The 18,889-nt window shown below is 36.4% G+C and overlaps 1 protein-coding gene across 50 annotated transcripts in view; it reads left to right on the top strand.

Annotated features, from left to right (window-relative positions):
* Window positions 1-18,889, top strand: part of MTMR3 (myotubularin related protein 3) — a 141,853-nt gene that overhangs the window by 75,152 nt on the left and 47,812 nt on the right. For all 50 annotated transcript variants that reach the window (XM_070219781.1, XM_070219776.1, XM_070219771.1 and 47 more), the window contains 2 exons: window positions 10,570-10,654; window positions 18,415-18,504. In XM_070219781.1, the coding sequence (XP_070075882.1) occupies window positions 10,652-10,654; window positions 18,415-18,504 (93 nt within the window). In that variant the 5' untranslated portion in view covers window positions 10,570-10,651. The remainder of the gene's footprint in view (window positions 1-10,569; window positions 10,655-18,414; window positions 18,505-18,889) is intronic.

Raw genomic sequence — 18,889 nt, 5'->3', positions numbered from 1 at the left:
TGTTATATATCTGTATGAAAATCAAGGCATCATTACTAGATGTTTCACTAGAAAACAAGTTCTAAAAATTTTGTTAGTCCTGTCCTCAGTGTGGATGTTAATCCCTGTCTTGTCCTTCCTTTCATAGGCCTGTGTTTATCTGTTTCTACCTAAGTCTTTATTACTGTCTCATGTTTCTGCCTTCTTTTTAATTTAGGAAATTATAATCTAATTTTATTGAAAAGAGAAATTGTTGCTTTGTTAAGTTTCTAGATCCAAATCATTCCCTTGTTGCAAAAACTTTAGCATGACTTTGTCTCCAGTATAAGCATCAAGCTCCTTAGCATGGCCTTTTAGTCTCTTCACCAGTGGGCTTTAAACACATCTCCTGCAGCTAGTCACCCTGTTTTTCCCACACACCTAGAACACCTTTTGCTGTGGCCACACTGACCTGCTTACTGTCCCTCAAATACTTTGCACTGTGCTTTTTTTTTTTTGTCTCATTCTTTGCTTGTGCCACTCCTGTTCCCCCTTTGTCTCAGTAGCTCAGAATCTGGCTGGTTCAACCATTAAAAGCTTGAGTGTTCCAAAAAGCCTTCCTTGAGTGCCCAGATCAGAATCCATTTCTTTGTCTTTTGCATCCTCGTGTAATACTATTTCTATATCGCTAATCACACTCTGCCTTATTTTAGGATTGTGAGCACCTTGAAGGCAAGAACTATCCTCATATTTGAATTTCAGTTCACACAAACATTCCCTAAATCCTGGGATACCAGTGTCTTCTCAGTATAATTTCATTTTAATTAGGATTTTTGTTTTTTTTTTGGTAAGAATAATGGAGAATAGATTCTGTGGTTCTAATAGAGAGTAGTTATCATAATCTTGTTGATTCAGGGTGCTGTGTTTTTCCTTCTTTCTAGCTATAGTGAAGGATTTATATTGTATGTATAATCTGTGTCCTTGTAGTCCAAGTTGCTTGCTCTTTGTCTCACTTGGTTGAGTTATTGTTTGCAAGTGTAAGTTTTAGTTATTGCATGAAGAATTGAGTAAGTTTTCCTTAGCTGGTGCCTGAAAGATGAGATACCGTGTTCAGTAGGAAGATTAAATGATATTTTACTTCTGTAAAGATTTCTCAGAAGTTACATCCATGGTGTGGTAGTGATGATGGAGCCCGGAGAAACCTGCAGATCCCAGCTGTCAAATTTTCACGCATATATTAAGAAAAGAGAAATCATTTGACTCTAATGCTTAGAATAAGAATCTTATCCTTTATTTGGCCCAGTGGGTCACATATTAGACCTTTAAAGAAGGAAATGTAATCCTAACGTATTACTTGGCTGCAGTGTTTAATTTTTACATTGCCATAATAATGTAAATGTTTATTGATTTTTAACTTCAGAATCATCATTAACTTTAGATAAGGCCTCTAAGACTTAGATTCTGTTTGCAAAACAGAATGAAGAATTGTTGCATTCATATCTGAAGAAACATGGCTTAGGTTTAGAGGGAAAGATGTGAGATTATTAAATTAATTTTTATGTCGGGAAGAATATTGTTTGAATTAATATAATATATGTCCCAGATTGAAAGAAACTTAAGAGCTATGACAGCTAGATCCAATATGTGATCCTAGACTGGATCCTTTATGGAGGGAAAAAAAATCACTGTAAAGGATATAATTATGTCAGTTGACCAAATTGGAATATAGAAAATAGATTAAAGTACTATATCAATGTTAAATTTCCTGAATTTGAAAACCAGAGCTTGTGATTATGTAAGAGATTATTTTTGTTCTTAGGAAGTATGTACTCAAGTAGTAAGGGGTAAAGAGGCGTGGCGTATGCAACTCTCTTTTCAATGGTTCAGAAAAAATAAGTATGTATTTGCGTACGCATGTGTGCATGCATATGTGCGTATATGTATGTTGTACGCATGCGCACATGTATATATGTATATAAAAAAAGAGGGCAGAGATGGGAACTGCCTTTTCTAAATTGTTTGTGGGTAATGGAATATCTTACTTAATGAATGATTTTAAAAAGTGCTTGTTTCTATATGCCAGTAACTATACTAAGCACACTGTATGCATTATCTTTTAATCCTCACAACTCTTTGATGCATTTTTTATTCTCATTTTACAGATGAAGAAACAGAGGCTCAGAGAGGTGGCATGACTTGCCCTCAGTGTCATAGATTAGTGTATGGCTGGCTCAGGACTCTTATCTCATCTGCCCTCAGAGCCATTGCTCTATGTCCCTGATTGTTTTTTTGGTTGGGGTCATTATTGTTACACTCTGTCTTAGGTTAAGTGAAAACCTTTTATGAAATATTGAGTTTCCTTCTTATGAACTTCTTTGTAGAAAAGTTTACTTTCCTAATTATAAATGTAATTCTAAAAGTATAAAAACTGAAAGTCCCTGTTCTCACCTTCTTCCTTAGAAGGGTAACCGTTGTTAACAGTTGTATCATTTTTTTGTACATGTACAAACATGCTTCAGAATTAATACAAATACTGCTTATGGGTATTTAATATTTTAACCTTTTAGATTATAGAACATTAAAACTTCTATCGAGTTGATAAATATGTTTTGGTTAATTTTTTTTTCCATAAATATAGGAGTAAGTTTGTGTGGTCTTAAGCAATAATGAACCTCTTCCCCCTCCCCCCACATATGTATCTTTTCATAAATTTATTTTTAAGAATCAGGGCTGTAGAAATTGTGACTTGCAGAGATATGGGCAAAGATGGTTACTGTGGCTTTTTTGATTGTAACAGAAAAATGGAAATAACCTAAATATCTCAGCAATTGGTTCATGGTTAAGTTGTGGTAGACTGGAATATAATGGAATACTGAACTGCTGTCTGAAAGTATGTACTGACACAGGAAGGATTTGATACATTAATTGAAGAAAAAAGTTGCAAAACAATGTAGTATGACCCTCTCTCTCTTTCTCTCTCTTTCTTTTCCTCTGAGGAAGATTAGCCCTCAGCTAACTACTGCCAATCCTCCTCTTTTTGCTGAGGAAGACTGGCCCTGAGCTAACATCCATGCCCATCTTCCTCTACTTTATATGTGGGACACCTACCACAGCATGGCATGCCAAGTGGTGCCATGTCCGCACCCGGGATCTGAACCAGCGAACCCCAGGCTGCCGAAGTGGAACATGCGCACTTAACTGCTGTGCCGCTGGGCCGGCCGCTCTCTCTCTTTTTTTGGTAGATTATGTGTGTCTTTGTATATACATAAAGAAGTATCCTGGACAGAATTATAAAATAGTTAACAGTGGTTGTACTTACGTGTAGGTAAAGTGAAAGGCAACAAAAAGTGAGAAGGGAACTTCTGCTTGCTTACTTAAAAAAAAAAAGATTTGTTGAGAGATAATTCATATACTATATATTTGATCCATTTAGAGTGTATAATGCAGTGGCTCAGGATATTCAGTGTTGTGCGACCATCATTGCAGTCAATTTCAGAGCATTTTATCACTTTGAAAAGAAACTCCATACCCTTTAACAACCTCCCCCGAGCCATAAGCAACCTCTAATCCACTTTCTATCTCTGTAGATTTCCCTGTTCTGGACATTTCATATAAATGACATATAAAATGTGGTCTTTTGTGATTGGCTTCTTTTACTTAGCATATGTGTTCAGGGTTCATCCTTATTGGTACAGATATCAATACTTGGCTGAATAATATTCCATTTTTGGATATACCACATTTTGTTTATCCATTCGTTTGTCAGTGGAACATTTGGGTTGTTTCCACCTTTTGACTATTTTGAATAGTGCTTTTATAAACGTGTATGCACAAGTTTTTGTGTGGAGGTATATGTTTCTCTCTCTTGGGTAGAAAGCTAGGAGTGGAATTGCTTGGTTAGGTGGTAACTCTGTGTTTAATGGTTTGAGGAACTGCCAGGCTATTTTCCAACGAGGCTGTACCAATTTACATTCCTACCAGCAGTATATGAGGATACTTGGTTACTTTTTACACCTCTATTTTAAAATTTCTTACAAGGAGCATGCATTACTGTTACAACTAAAAAATGAAAAAGTATTAAACTACCTCTGTTAGATTAACAGTAATGACTCAGTTTCTTCCTTTTGTGCTGATAGTATAATTACCACTCTGGGACCCAAGATTTGGGAGTCAGTTGTTGAATATTTCTTAAGGGTTGGTCATATTTGCTCTTTGTAGTTTTATAAAGACCTTCAGCAACTACTTGGTTCACGTTGGTTGCAGAGTTACCCATGATCATGGCTTTTTCTTATGAACTTCGAATTCCTGTAGAAAGCTTACCTTTCCTCAGATGCTTAAAGCTGCACGTCTTTGAAATATTTTTGTTTTCTTATCTCCCCTCCTAGACCATAAATTCTTTAATTTCCCTTAGCCCCAATATCTAGGCCTTTACCTGTTACTGTGAGTTAAATTCCAGAATACTTTTCACATCCTTAAGCTTTTATTCCATCTGTACTGCCTCCATTTTATTTATTTTATTTTTTATTTTTTATTTTTTTTTTATTAATGTTATGATAGATTACAACCTTGTGAGATTTCAGTTGTACGTTTTTGTTAGTCATGTTGTGGGTACACCACTTCCCCCTTTGTGCCCTCCCCCCACACCCCCTTTTCCCTGGTAACCACCGATCAGATCTCCTTATCAATATACTAACTTCCACCTATGAGTGGAGTCATATAGAGTTCGTCTTTCTCTGACTGGCTTATTTCGCTTAACATAATACCCTCGAGGTCCATCCACGTTGTTGTGAATGGGCCAATTTTGTCTTTTTTTATGGCTGAGTAGTATTCCATTGTGTATATATACCACATCTTCTTTATCTGATCATCAGTTTCTGGGCATGTAGGCTGGTTCCACGTCTTGGCTATTGTAAATAATGCTGCAATGAACATAGGGGTGCAACGGACTCTTGAGATTTCTGAGATCAGGTTCTTAGGATAGATACCCAGTAATGGGATGGCTGGGTCATAGGGTATTTCTATTTTTAACTTTTTGAGAAATCTCCATACTGTTTTCCATAGTGGCTGTACCAGTTTGCATTCCCACCAACAGTGTATGAGGGTTCTTTTTTCTCCACATCCTCTCCAACATTTGTCACTCTTGGTTTTGGATGTTTTTGCCAGTCTAACGGGTGTAAGGTGATATCTGTACTGCCTCCATTTTAAATCAAGCCATCATCCTCCTTCCTGTAATTGTCTCCTGATTCTCTTTGTTCTTTTTGTTTTCTAATCTATTCACCACACAGTAGCCAGAGTGATCTTAAAATCAAATCATGTCATTCTGCTGTTTGACATGGCTTCCTATCACACTTGGAATGTTATCTACACTCCTTACTGTTTATATGATCTTTCTCTTGTGCATTTCTTTTATTGATTGATTGATTGAGGAAGATTGGCCCTAAACTAACATGTGCTGCCAATCCTCTTTTTGCTGAGGAAGGCTGGCCTTGAGCTAACATCCGTACCCATCTTCCTCTACTTTATATGTGGGACGCCTACCACAGCATGGCTTGCCAAGTAGTGCCATGTCCGCATCTGGGATCCGAACCGGTGAACCCTGGGCTGCCGAAGCGGAATGTGGGCACTTAAGCGCTGCGCCGCCGGGCCAGCCCCTCTTGTGCATTTCTTTACCTTCAAGATGGGCCATTTTTTTTTCTGACTCAGTACATTTTGGCTATACTGGTTTTCTCCTTTTAATCCTTTGAAAATGATGGAATCTTTCCCATGTCAGGAACACATGTCTGGTCCAGGCTGTTCCTGTACCAGAAACTTGCTATTCAGAGAGTTTTTCTGACGACCTTATCTAAAGTGGGACTTCCACACTGCCCCCCCGACCCCAGTCTCTGTCTCAGCATCCCGTTTGTTTCCTTCATCACATTTAGCACAATTTGTATTATTATTTGTTTCCATCATCTACACTGGAATATGAGCAGGAACCAGCACAGTGTCATACTGTCTGACATATAGTAGGTTCTCAGATAATTGTTGACTGACTGACTAAAGTGCAGCACACCATTTTATAGAGTCTTTATTTGATGTAGAAATGGAAGGCATCATTTCTTGGTAATGAATGTGTTTAAATTGAGACTTTTAATCCTAAGTGGCAAATCTTTGTCTTAGTATTTCTGTACTCATTAAAAAATTGGACTTGACTTGGAAAATAGCTAATGTAGATATATCTGTTGATCGACAGTTTACTTTGTAAGTGAAATTTGATTTCTAGTTCAGTGTCACTGCAGATGAGTAAATTTCAGTTGGGACAGCTAAGTCTGTGGTGCCTGTGAGAGTTTTTCTTTAAATTTCACTAAAAAATTCTTAAAAGACACAGTGCATGTTGATATGTTCACTGTAAGAGCACTGGTTTTCTGACAGCTACAACTTTGACCCTTTAAATTATTCAATAACTGGGGGTTTTGAGGTAGAAGAATTCCCATGATGTTAAGAAAACTTCATTATGTGAAACTTTTAAATGTATAAAAGTAGAGAAAATAGTTTAATGAATCTCTATTTACTTATCTAATTGGACTTCAAAAGGTATCAACTCATGGCCCATCCTGTTTTATAGATATTCCTACTCTTTCTGCCTACTCCTTGATGTATCACTTCATGTGTGCATATTTCAGTTGTATATCTAAAAGATAAACTCTTTTTTAAAAAACCATAAACTGCAAAAAATATTGTCACTTATACAGAAAATTAATAATAATTCCTTAATATCAAATATTTAGTATGTAGTCAGATTTCTCTGAATGTCTCAACTTATTTTATACTTTGAATCAGGATCCAAAAAAAGTCCATATATTGCAATTGGTTGACATATTAAGTTTCTTTTAATCTCTAGATTTCCCTTCCATCTCTCTCTTTTGTCTTGCAGTTTACTTTAAAAATTTGTATTGGGGCTGGCCCGGTGGTGCAGCAGTTAAGTGCACACGTTCCACTTTGGCAGCCTGGGGTTCGCCGGTTCGGATCCCGGCTGCAGCCATGGCACCGCTTGGCAAAAGCCATGCTGTGGTAGGCGTCCCACATATAAAGTAGAGGAAGATGGGCATGGGTGTTAGCTCAGGGCCAGTCTTCCTCAGCAAAAAGAGGAAGATTGGCATTAGTTAGCTCAGGGCTGATCTTCCTCAAAAAAAAAAAAAAATTGTATTTTTTTTTGTAGTTTTCTAGTGTGTAGACTAGTTGGTTATTTGCATCCTATATTTCATTAGCAGTTGTAAAGTGGTGATAGCTATTTCTGTCTTTCCTTCTTCATGTACTAGGTGGAATACTCCCCTTTTACCAACTACTAGCATAAAGGTTCAGTTTGTATGGGAAAAGCAGGATAAATAATAGTTATTTCCCCTTATTTACTATTTTTCAAAAATAAGAGGTTGGTTATATAGCCTTCTCCAGCAGTGACCAATGAGAGAGAGAGAGAGAGTATCATTATGAACTCATACTTCAATGTATTGAAACTGAATCCATTGCATTTACCATTTTTGCTCAGATTATTCCTTTTTTGGCCAGTAAGTCTGTTCAAGTCGGCTCCCAAGTCCTTTTGACATAACCTCAGTAGTCTTTGATAGTTTGCTTGCTTTCCAATTTAATAATATGTTCTGGAATCAAATTACACATTTTCTGTGCGTGACCTGGAATTGTCTATTACTTCTCAAGGGCTGCTGCTCTTTTTGAAGTTGGAATTGGTCTTTAGAGACCATAGTCTAGATGCTTAGAATACTCATTGCTGCTGGATTGGTCCCATAACTTTTTTGCAGTAAGATTATTTTTAGTATTTAATGAAGAGTTTGATTATATTCATACTTTTCACATACATTTTTTTATTGAGCTATAGTTCACACCACATAATGCTCACTCCTTTAAAGTATACAATTCAGGAGTTTTTAGTATGTGTATAATGGCAATGAACACCACCATTATCTAATTCCAGAACATTTCCATCACCCTACAAAGATACCCTGTATCCGTGAGCAGTCACCCCCTGTTTCTTCCTCAACCTAACCCCTGACAACCACTAATCTACTTTTTGTCTCTATGGATTTATCTATTCTGGACATTTTGTATACATAGAATTGTACAACATGTGGTCTTTTGTGCCTAGCTTCTTTTACTTAGTATACTGTTTTCAGATTCATCCGTGTTGTGTTGTGTATCAGTATTTCAATCCTTTTTATTCCCGAGTAATATTCCACTGTGTGGATATACCACATTTTGTTTATTCACTCATCAGTTGATGGACATTTGGAGTATTTCTACTTTTTGGCTATGATGAATAATGCTGCTGTGAACATTTGTGTGCAGTTTTTATGTGGACATATGTTTTCAGTTCTCACGGATATATACCTGGGAGTAGAACTGATGCCTGATGTGGTGACTCTATGTAACTTAAGGAATTGCCAAATTGTTTTCCACAGAGGCTGCAGCATTTTACATTCTTACCAGCAATGTCTGAGGGTTTCAGCTTCTCCACATTACACCTACATTTTTGACATTAATATCTTCATCACTGGAGCTGCATTTTGAGTTGTTTTGCAAAACATCAAATACATTCACTTCCATTTAAGTTGTTTAAGATATAGCAATTTGTGTATGTAATGCTGTCATCAGAAGTTTAATTCTAATACACAAAAATGCATTTTGCACAACATTAGGACAGTTTTGTTCTTTTTTAGTTTGTCCAGCAGGTGTTTCTTTTTAAAGTGATCTTTAAAACATTTCTTCTAATAAGTTTATACCCTCAGAAATAGTTTCTTTGCCTTTCTTCCTCTCCTTTTTAGTTAATTCCACCAGGGTGCCTCTTTACACACTCTTGCCACCCCATCTAAAATAGCACTTCTTTGTTACTCCCTATCCCCAAACTTTGCTTTATTTTCTTTGTAACACTTACATAAACGTATTACATAACCTGGCATAAACATATCTATTGGTTTGTTTCTGGTGGGGAAGACACCCAGTAAAATTAAGCTCCATGAATTTTTTGTACACAGTTGTCTCCTCTAAATCTAGAACAGTGCCTGGAATATAGTAGTTATCGAATAAATACTTATTGAAATGAATGAATAAGTAAGATAATTTTATGCTAACTTGTGTTCTTGAGCTAGGTAAATCACAAAGATTTGTTTTGGGTTTGAAGAATGGTAAGAATGATGACTCTGACTTGGTTTGTTACTGAACCACTTGGTTCTTCCTCACCCTTCCAGCCTCTAAACAGTGGAGCACCTCAAACTGCTATCTTTGATCTTCTTAGCTTCTCCATCTGTATTTGTTCCTGAATTAACTAGCTTTAATGCCATTCACACACGGATATCTCCCAGATTTTTGTTAATATCTCTAGCTTCCATCTTCTTCATCTCCAGGCTGGTTTATTCAGCTCTCTACTTGGTATCTTCAGTTGGATATCTAATAGGCATCTCAAACATTAACGTATCTAAGATGGAACCTGTTATTCCCAATTTCCCCTCCTGTACCTTCGCAGAGTGGGGAATCCATTTTTCTTGTGGTCTTCCTTCATCAATAAATGGGAAATCCTTGCTTCCAGTTGCTGAAACTAAAAAGTTCAAGTTCTCTCTTTTTCTCTTATCTCATTCATCAGCTCAAATCCTGTGGGTGATAATTTCCAAATATATCCAGAATCCAGCAATATCCCGCTATTTCCATCACTACTGCCTTGTAGTGATTATTGCCTTCTAACTGGTCTTTCTGCTTCCTCCTGTGTTCCTCAGCCCCCCAACAGTCTAGTCTGTTCCCACCTAACAGCCAGAGCCATCCTTTAAGTCACCTCATGCTACTCCTCTGCTCACAACTATGCAAGGCTCCACATGTTTTGGGCCCTGCCACTCCTTTGATGTTCTCTGTTCCCTCACTTAGACTGTTCTTAAAGAGTTTATTTTGAGTATTGAGTCCCAGACTCCCTAAAATATCCTATATTCATGGAAGTTTATCAAACCAGAAATGCTGGCTTTGCATGAAACTAATCTATTTTTTTAAAAAGCAACTTATTAACAAGATGATAGTGCTCTTACTGGCCTGTCTTTGAGTTTCTAGTTGAATATTCCTTCTCCATCCCTTTAATTGTTTTTAAAAACCAGGTAAAGATATTAGCATAGTTTATGTGAATTTTCAGATGAACATAGAATATTACGGCCATAAGGTGATTTTTTTCGTATTTTGCTTTGTAAGCCAGTTTGTTACCCACGGATAGAGAGATCCATTTTGAATTTACAGGTAACTGCAAAAACATCCTGTAATAATCCAAGAATATTGTTTTTTGCATTTGCAGGTTGGTTTTAATTATTATTGCTTTATGATTTTCACATTTTTTGTATTACTGTCAACATTAGGAACATGAGCCTTTGCTACTTTTTTGCCCAAATAGGTTATGACCAGGAGGATTTTCACAAAGCCACTGTGGAGTTTGGATTTGATTAGTGGGAATTGTCTGGGTGATAATCAACTTTTTCTTGGCTGATTCTGGTCAGGTCTTTAGGTCCATGTATTTACAGTTCCTTTAATTAGGGTAAGGCCAAGTAGGGGGAAAATTGCCAATTTTGTCCTTTTTTTTTTTTCTTTTTAAAGATCCAGGCATAAAGGAAAGAAAAGTCTTGCCAGATATTGAAGAAGGGCTGGGGATCTCTCCTCCTAATCTGGGCCTCCTGTCATGGTAAGTGCAAGGAAATAACAAGAAAATTGGAATTGACTCTGTCTTGACAATTAAGTGACCACTAAGAAGTCCATAGTTACCTATTTTTGTTTTTGTAAGAAATAATTTTACTTTTCCTTTCCCAGAACTCTCAGTTCTTATCTCCTTTCTTTTATTGTTTCCTTAGTAGTAATAATTACAGAGTATTCTAGTGTGTTAGAGCAGTTTCATTTCTATTAACTTTAATCCTGTAAGTTAGACTCTGTCTCTTGCTTTCAGTCAGATAGTAACTGGAGCCAAGACTCAAACCCATGGTTCCTGGACTCCAAATTTCTTATTTCTTTTCTAGGAAGCAAGATGTAGTAAAAACTTTTTGTGTGTTTGTCTCTGTTAGTTTGTTCGGTGTATGTGGGAGAATTATGATATGGTCATATACATGTTCTTTATGGATTTACCTTTCTGGATAGAAGCAATTCCGTATCTTTCCTGTTCTGTCTCTTTAAGGCAGTATTTTTATCCCAAAGAAGGTGAAGAAGCTCTACACACCCCTGTCTACATCCTTGACTAAAAAGAGCATATAATGAACATTTCCATGACTCCTAGGCCATTTAGGGCCTAGTCCAGGCAGAGAAGATGGAGCAATGAGCCAACCACATTTCTATCAATCTTGAGAATGTGTAAACAGTGCTTCAAGGCTTAAAAAAAATAGTCCTCTGTAATATTGTCCTGCTTCTACCTTGTGATGTTTCCTAGATCCAAACTGTTTCATGCTGGTGCACAAAGAAGGAATTGAAAAGGCCATGTTAATTTCAAGCTTCATTAGGGACATGGGTGGAAAATGCTTTTCAAAATTAAAAACAGAAAAACTAGTTGTGCAGAAATGTCATATTAAAAGGAGAAGGGTAACTGCCTTCATCTAAAAGCTGGGCCAATTTCTTCTTAGTTTGTGGGCCTAACAGCTTTCTGATGTGTTCTATACCCAAACACTGATGAACTTTTAATATTATTTCTCTAGACTGTATTTTATTTTGTTGTTTTTCCACAGAGTTTTTAACAAGTTGAAAAAGTATTTGCCTAATATTTATATGGTATGTATGCCAGTGCTAATGAATAGCAAATGATGGGCTTATGAGAGCAGCTCCGTTCTGTACTGAGGCGTTGTCCTTCATTGTGTAGCAGAGAGCTAACAACAATGTAGTCCTCATCCTGGTGCCGCTGGGGTCTTCGTGGTGCCCTGCAGACAGGCTTCCTGGTGTGCTCTGGAGATGCTTCTCTGTGCAGTAGTTGGGGAGCAGTATGGCCATGTGTCTTTTTTTTCCCCTCATAAAGCAGCATTATAACAAGTTTTTACAAATACTCATTTACAATTCTACCACCAAAACCCATGGTTGTGTTCCTTTCTAACTAGTCCATGTCCATATGTATATTTTATTATATATTTTATGTATATGTTTATATGGATTTAAACCATAATTAAATTTCCATTTTGCTTACTTCACTAAGTGAATTAAACATTTTCCCATGTTGATTTGATTCATTGGATTCCTAATGTTCATTTTACTAGATGTATAACATTTTGCAAGTTGTTGGGCCATTGATTTAATTATTATTAATTAATATATTCTGATTTTAGCATTTAGGGTGTACATCCTTAATCCTTGTTTTTCGTATAGCAAATTAAAGAACATTGGATTTTTCTTCCTTCCTTCCTTTCTCCCTCCCTCCCTCCTCTGTACTAATTTGAGTAACATCCTCTCTTATATACTCCTAAAGGTTCTTAAATGAGATTGAAGTCTGTCTTTTTTGGGAGATTGAGGATTAGGAAAATAATGTTGTCATGTTTTATTATGGAAAACTTCAAGTGTATGCAAAGAATAGTATAATAAACTCTCATATTTGTGTTAATCAGCTGTAATAATAATCAATTCATAGCCACACTTGTTTCTTCTGACTCCTTCACCCCCGCCTCTTTGGATTATTTTGGAACAAATCCCAAGCATTATATCAAAAGAGATTGTTTTGTTTTTTCCCTGAGCAAGATTTGCCCTGAGCTAACATCGGCTGGCAGTCTTCCTGTTTTTTGTATGTGAGCTGCTGCTACAGCATGGCCACTGACACATGAGTGGTGTAGGTCTGTGTCCAGGAACTGAACCTGGGCTGCTGAAGCGGAGCGCACCGAACTTAATCACTAGGCCACCAGGGCTGACCCAAGGAAATTGTATTTTTGTTGGCCTTCAATACCAGTCTTAAGAATAGTGACTAGAGGGGCTGGCCTTGTGGCCAAATGGTTAAGTTCAGGCACTCCGCTTCAGCGGCCCAGGGTTTTGCCGGTTCAAATCCTGGGTGCCGACATGGCACTGCTTATCAAGCCATGCTGAGGTGGCGTCCCACATGCCACAACTAGAAGGACCCACAACTAAATATACACATCTGTGTACCGGGAGGCTTTGGGGAGAAAAAGGAAAAATAAAATCTTAAAAAAAAAAAAAAAAAAAAAAGAATAGTGACTGGAGAGCCAGCCCTCATGGCCTAGTGGTTAAAGTTCAGCGTGCTCTGCTTTGGTGACCCGGGTTCCCTAGACTAGACTAGAATTGGCAGTGGGACTGATAAGTATTTTTGCTTTTACATTTTGCCAAGTGTTCCTACACACATTTCACTCCTAGTAGTAGGTAGTGTTCCAGGATTAAAAAAAACTCTCTTTATATGAATTTAGTTAATGGGCATTTTGACTGGTCAGCCATCTCTGTTCCTTGTGTTCTTTAAATATTTATCTCTAATGTTGACTTCCCCTTTGAGATGTGGGCTTTTTCTCTTACCTGCGTACTCTAGCCAATAGCCGAAACTAGCCTGGAACTCTGGTGACTGATCCCTTTTCAAGAGTTTGTAGGTGACCCTAGCTGACGTTATGGAGCTGGTGGAGACTGAGAGGTGCCAGATTCCCTGATGTGTGGTGTTCCTCAGCAATACCAGGAAATTGACCATGTGGAATACATTCTCTCTAATACCAATAAATTACTGCTTATAGCCTAGGAGGAATTTGTTTCCAAGCCTCTTATCAGGCCAACACATGCCAGTTTGTTTCTTCTTTCCCTTTTATCTCCTTCCAACTCTTTACTCTGTCAACCGTGTCAAGTTTGGGCTCCTTTTTTACCTGTGAAACTCAGAAACCGTAATAAATTAGGCAGTTAATTCAACTTCTGTTTAGCCAGGTAATGTTTTTTGAATCATCATTCTTCTAGAAAGTCAATGAGTAGTTTGTCCTAATGTTAATTAAGTCCTTGGGGATTAAGATGCATTTTTATGTACAAGGGGGAAAAATCAATTCTGAAGTCTTAGAGGTAATGTGAACTGAGACAGTCTTTTAAAAAGAGTATTTATTTTATTTGACTATGAAAAATTATTACTTCATGCTCTTGTCTAGCTGGCCTCAGTTCTCTTATGTTGAAAATCATTGATTCCATTTTCAGTTTTCATTAGCTACTTTGGTTGTGTGCATTGGCTGGATTAGCACCCAAGTGAGTATACCAGCACGAATGAATTGGTAAATGGCTTCTCTAGGTTTTTTTTCTGCTACATATTTCAATTGTGTGCTATTTAAAGGTCAGTAAAAATCTAGGTCAGAGAACCCCTTAAATAATGGGTACCTCTGTAAAATGATCTTGAAGAGGATAAAGTTGAGGCTTTATATATTTATGTCAGCTAAAAAGTTAATGTGATGCTGAAAAGACATGCTTATAGTGCTCTTTCCTGTAATAATTTTTAAAAGCTTTTCCATATTTCATGGCATTTCCTACCTATACCCTGTTGGCTTATGAGAAAAATCTTCCTAAATTCAAGATTTCTCATATTTTTTTCTCTTTAGTTCTTTCTAAGTGTAAATAGTTTTCTTTTTTGTAACACCAGAATTTTTATTGAAATATGAGATCTGATTATCTAAAATTGGCAGCAAAAAACCTGGAAGTTAAAATACAATGTGTTTGTGCAAACAGGTATCATTTGCTTTCACGTTATTAAAGTAAACATACAGAGACATTTAATATAGATCAGAATAATACTCAGTTTTCTTTAAGTCACGAGCTACCTCTCAAGAATGGAAATAGAATTGATTATAGAGGAAAAAAGCTAACACTTATAGAAAAATGAGTTCCTTTGAAATATGACTGTCTCTTATTATTCCTTCACCCAATCTTTGACCTCAGAGGAAATGAATGAAAAGAGATAAAATGGAATAGATTGACACAAAACTCCCTCTAAGAAGTTATTTTGGTGTTTATAGGAGTGGAGCCATTTTACAAACCTTTGTACACCCTAAGTAATTATATTTTTGGAGGTTCCCAGACACATCATATCAACCTTACTAAAATACACCAATTTCATTGAACTTTTTCTTTTTTGCTATAAGAAACAATAGATTTTTATACTACTTTTGCTTTTGAAAAAAGTTATTTGATTATCAGCCATAATTTCTTGACAGTCATGGTAATACCTAGCAGTCCTGGAGAAGTGACACTATTAATATATGATTTGTTTTCAAATATAACAAAAATCTCTAATTAATGACTGAAGTTTTATAATTTTTAGTAGCATTTCGTGAACCATTTATAAAGTTGTCATTTTTAGAATTTGAAGCCACTAATTTCTTTCTACATTTTAAAATATCAGACCACAATTTTAAATATCAAACTTTGGGAAAGGCCCTGAGAAAGCTTGTGTGTCAAGATAAAATGGCCCCTTAGAGGGGATGGAATGGACCCTATCAGCTAGTAACACAGCTGCTGGTTTTTATGGGTGGTAGGTAGAAGGGTGAGTGATTGTTCCTCAAGTCTCTGTGTGACTTTTCCTGTCATAGATTAGCAGTAGGAGAATGGTTTTAGAGAAAGCCTGACTTCAAATGAAACAGCTTCAATCAGTATTTAGTATTGGAGTATAGTAGAGCACCAGTTTTCAAACTTTTGGTCTGAGGACCTCTTTTTAACATTCTTAACTTGTTGAGGACCCCAAAGAGTTTTTTGTTTATGTGGGGTATATCTATATTTACACTATTAGAAATTAAAGCTAAGAAATCTTTAAAATTTTTCATAAACTCATTTAAAAATAACAAGGCAATTAAATGTTAACATAAATAACATTTTTGATGAAAAGCAACTTTTTCCTCATTCAAAAATAATTAGTATGTAGAATGGCATTGTTTTACGTTTCTACAAATCTCTAATGTTTGGCTTAATAGATGATAGCTGTATTCTCATATCTACTTCTGCAATTTGTTATAGTACGTTGTTTGAAAAATATGAAGTAAATCCAGTCTCACGTAGACATGTAATTAGAAAAGGAAGAATATTTTAATAGTTTTTCCAGATAATTATATTCTTCTGTTATACTACACCAAAACAAGTAATAATTCTTTAAAGGTTACTTGCAATGTGGAATCTGAAACCTTATCCATAAGCTTTTTCTATTCTGTTACATTAAAACCATTGGTCTGCCTTGCACTTTACTTTTAATTAAATTACTTACTTAACTTATTTGGTGAGGAAGATGGTCCCTGAGCCAACATCCGTGCCAGTCTTCTTTACTTTGTATATGGGATGCTGCCACAGCCTGGCTTGATGAGTGTGGTGCTAGGTCTGCACCCGGGATCTGAACCTGTGAATCCTGGGCCGCTGAAGCAGAGGGTGCGAACTTAACCACTATGCCACTGGGCTGGCCCCTGTCTTGCACTTTAAATGGATCTTTTATCCATGCATGATTTTATAACATCGTGCATTAGTCATTTTGAAAATAATGGTTCATTAAGTAATTCAGATCTTCCAAATGTAGACATTTTTCCCTATATAATTTCTTTTTAAAGTCACATATGGTACTGTCACCACTGATCTCATCAGAAGAGTCTTAAGTATTGAGAAGCTGTGAAATTCATGGTGGCAGAAGACAGGTGTTCCAAAATACAAGTTTTTGCATAACTTTATCACTGGCAACTAATAATGTCCTTTGGAGAAAAGGTCTGCCACATGTTTAAGTCTGAATTACCATAGTTTGTCTGTCAGTTCTTCTTTCAATTAAAAATGGTACTTAATGAAAAAAGTGCCTAATTCAGCTTGTAACTGAAACAGTTGCACAAATGCTTTACCTTGAGACAACTATAATACTTGAGTATGCAGTGGAAGTGTTTCATGTGTATTTCCTATATCAAAAAGGCTTTTACTTAAGGGTCAAGATTTAATAAAATTTATCGTTTTTTCTTCTTGATTAATCAAGGAAAATCTAAGTGAAATTGGTGCCACCACCTTGCTTGTACTAAAGTGCCAGCAGTTTTACCCACCAGTTCTTAATTTTATTCACTGTCAGTACAGTGACAAAAGGCAAATAATGTCTTAGCATTATTGTGAAGGTTGTTTTGATCTCACAGAGCCCCTGAAAGGGTCTCAGAATCTGCGGACCTCACTTTAGGAACCGCATTAGTGGCGTATTATGGTTTTATGATTTAAGATTGCTCTTGGGCAAAACCTTAAGTGTTATTTACAGCTAGGATTTTTTTTTTCTCTCTTTGAGGAGATTTCAAGAATTGTTGGAATTACACTAAGTAGCATACGCAGAAATGTCCACTAACTAGTTGTTAGAATTCTTAGTGCTGTCAGTTGAACATGATATGGCTTTTGCTCTTAGAAAATTTGATGTGTAAACAGATTCCATCATAACTTACAGTTAGACTTTCCAATACATTGCTTTTCTCTCCTATATTCCTATACTATAAAAATTCATAATGTAAAAGACTACTTTTTTATACAAGTGATAATTAGTTCAAGTCCTATGTAGATTAGAATTTATCGCTTCTGCTTTTGAAATTGCCTGAACAGGAATAAATCTATTTAGTAATATAAGGCAGATTAAACTAGGGATAGTGGTTCACACACATTTTCCCTTTGAGAAATTCAGTTCTTAAGCTTACATTTTTTAAAAAAACCTTTCTATTAATGAAGTTTCATGTATAACCAAAGTAGACACAATGGTATAGTGAACCCCCACTTACCCAGTTTCATCGGTTATCCCTCATGGAAAATCCTGTTTCATTTATGATCCGCTCACTTCCTCTCTCCCCTTCCCCCTCCAATTATTTTGAAGCAAATTTCAGACATGACATAATTTCATTCTTAATTCAGAATGTATCTTTGAAAAATAAGAATTTTTTTCTTTTTAAAGATTGTCACCTGAGCTAACAACTGTTGCCAATCTCTCTTTTGTTTTTCTTCTCCCCAAAGACCCCCAGTACATAGTTGTATATTTTAGCTGTAGGTCCTTCTGGTTCTGCTATGTTGGACTCTGCCTCAGCATGGCCTGATGAGCAGTGCCATGTCTCTGCCTGGGATCCAGACCAGCAAAACCCCAGGCCACCGAAGTGGAGCACACAAACTTAACGACTCAGCCACTGGGCCGGCCCCCAAAAATAAGAATTTAAGATTGTAACTTAAAGAGAAAAAAACCTGTATCTTGGTTTCTCTTACAAGTAGTGTACTAATAACTTATTAGCACTTAATAGAAATGTTCTTAACCTCTTTAACATATATATATATATATTTTTTTTGCATCAGTGTGTTCTCTGACTAGAGGCACCTAAAATATTGGATAGGACACTTTTGGGGACGAATAGTTTTTCCTTGAGATTTCTGCCTATTCACCTTGATTTGCTGGACTCTCATTGTGATTACACTACTAGACATGGCAAAAAAAACAAATATGGATGAATAGGAGCTTTGAAATTATTTAAAGGTTTTGGGTTCTTTCAGGATGAGGAGACTCGGCACAGTCTTGAGTGCATCCAGGCCAATCAGATTTTTCCCAGGAAGCAGCTGATCCGGGAGGATGAGAATCTTCAGGTAATTACATGCCGCTTTTGATTGTAAACTAAGTATTTGGCATCATAGTAACAATGTAGCAGAGCTAATGGATTGAAATAATACGCTGTATAATATATATATATTTTCCTAAACCATAAACATAGTAGAAATGCAAGCTGGAAGACATCTTTCCTTCAGAAGGACTTATTTCCTGAGAATTCACTGTTTGAGATGATGATCTCTGTGTCATTCCTTCAGAAGTCTAGAATTTGAATAACTAGGTATATTTGAATCGTGGATATAAACCCATACTCTTCAGATTCCTTACCCATTTATGTATACTGTGTTTTAAGTTTGAGTGACAGAGGATTTTTCATCCATTCACCTGACCTGTGTTTGAAGACTTGGCTGCTTCAGAACTCTG

This window comes from Equus caballus, chromosome 8, assembly GCF_041296265.1.
Source record: "Equus caballus isolate H_3958 breed thoroughbred chromosome 8, TB-T2T, whole genome shotgun sequence".
In the NCBI taxonomy this organism is placed as follows: Eukaryota; Metazoa; Chordata; class Mammalia; order Perissodactyla; family Equidae; genus Equus; species Equus caballus.
This window is presented reverse-complemented; position numbering and strand designations above follow the sequence as displayed.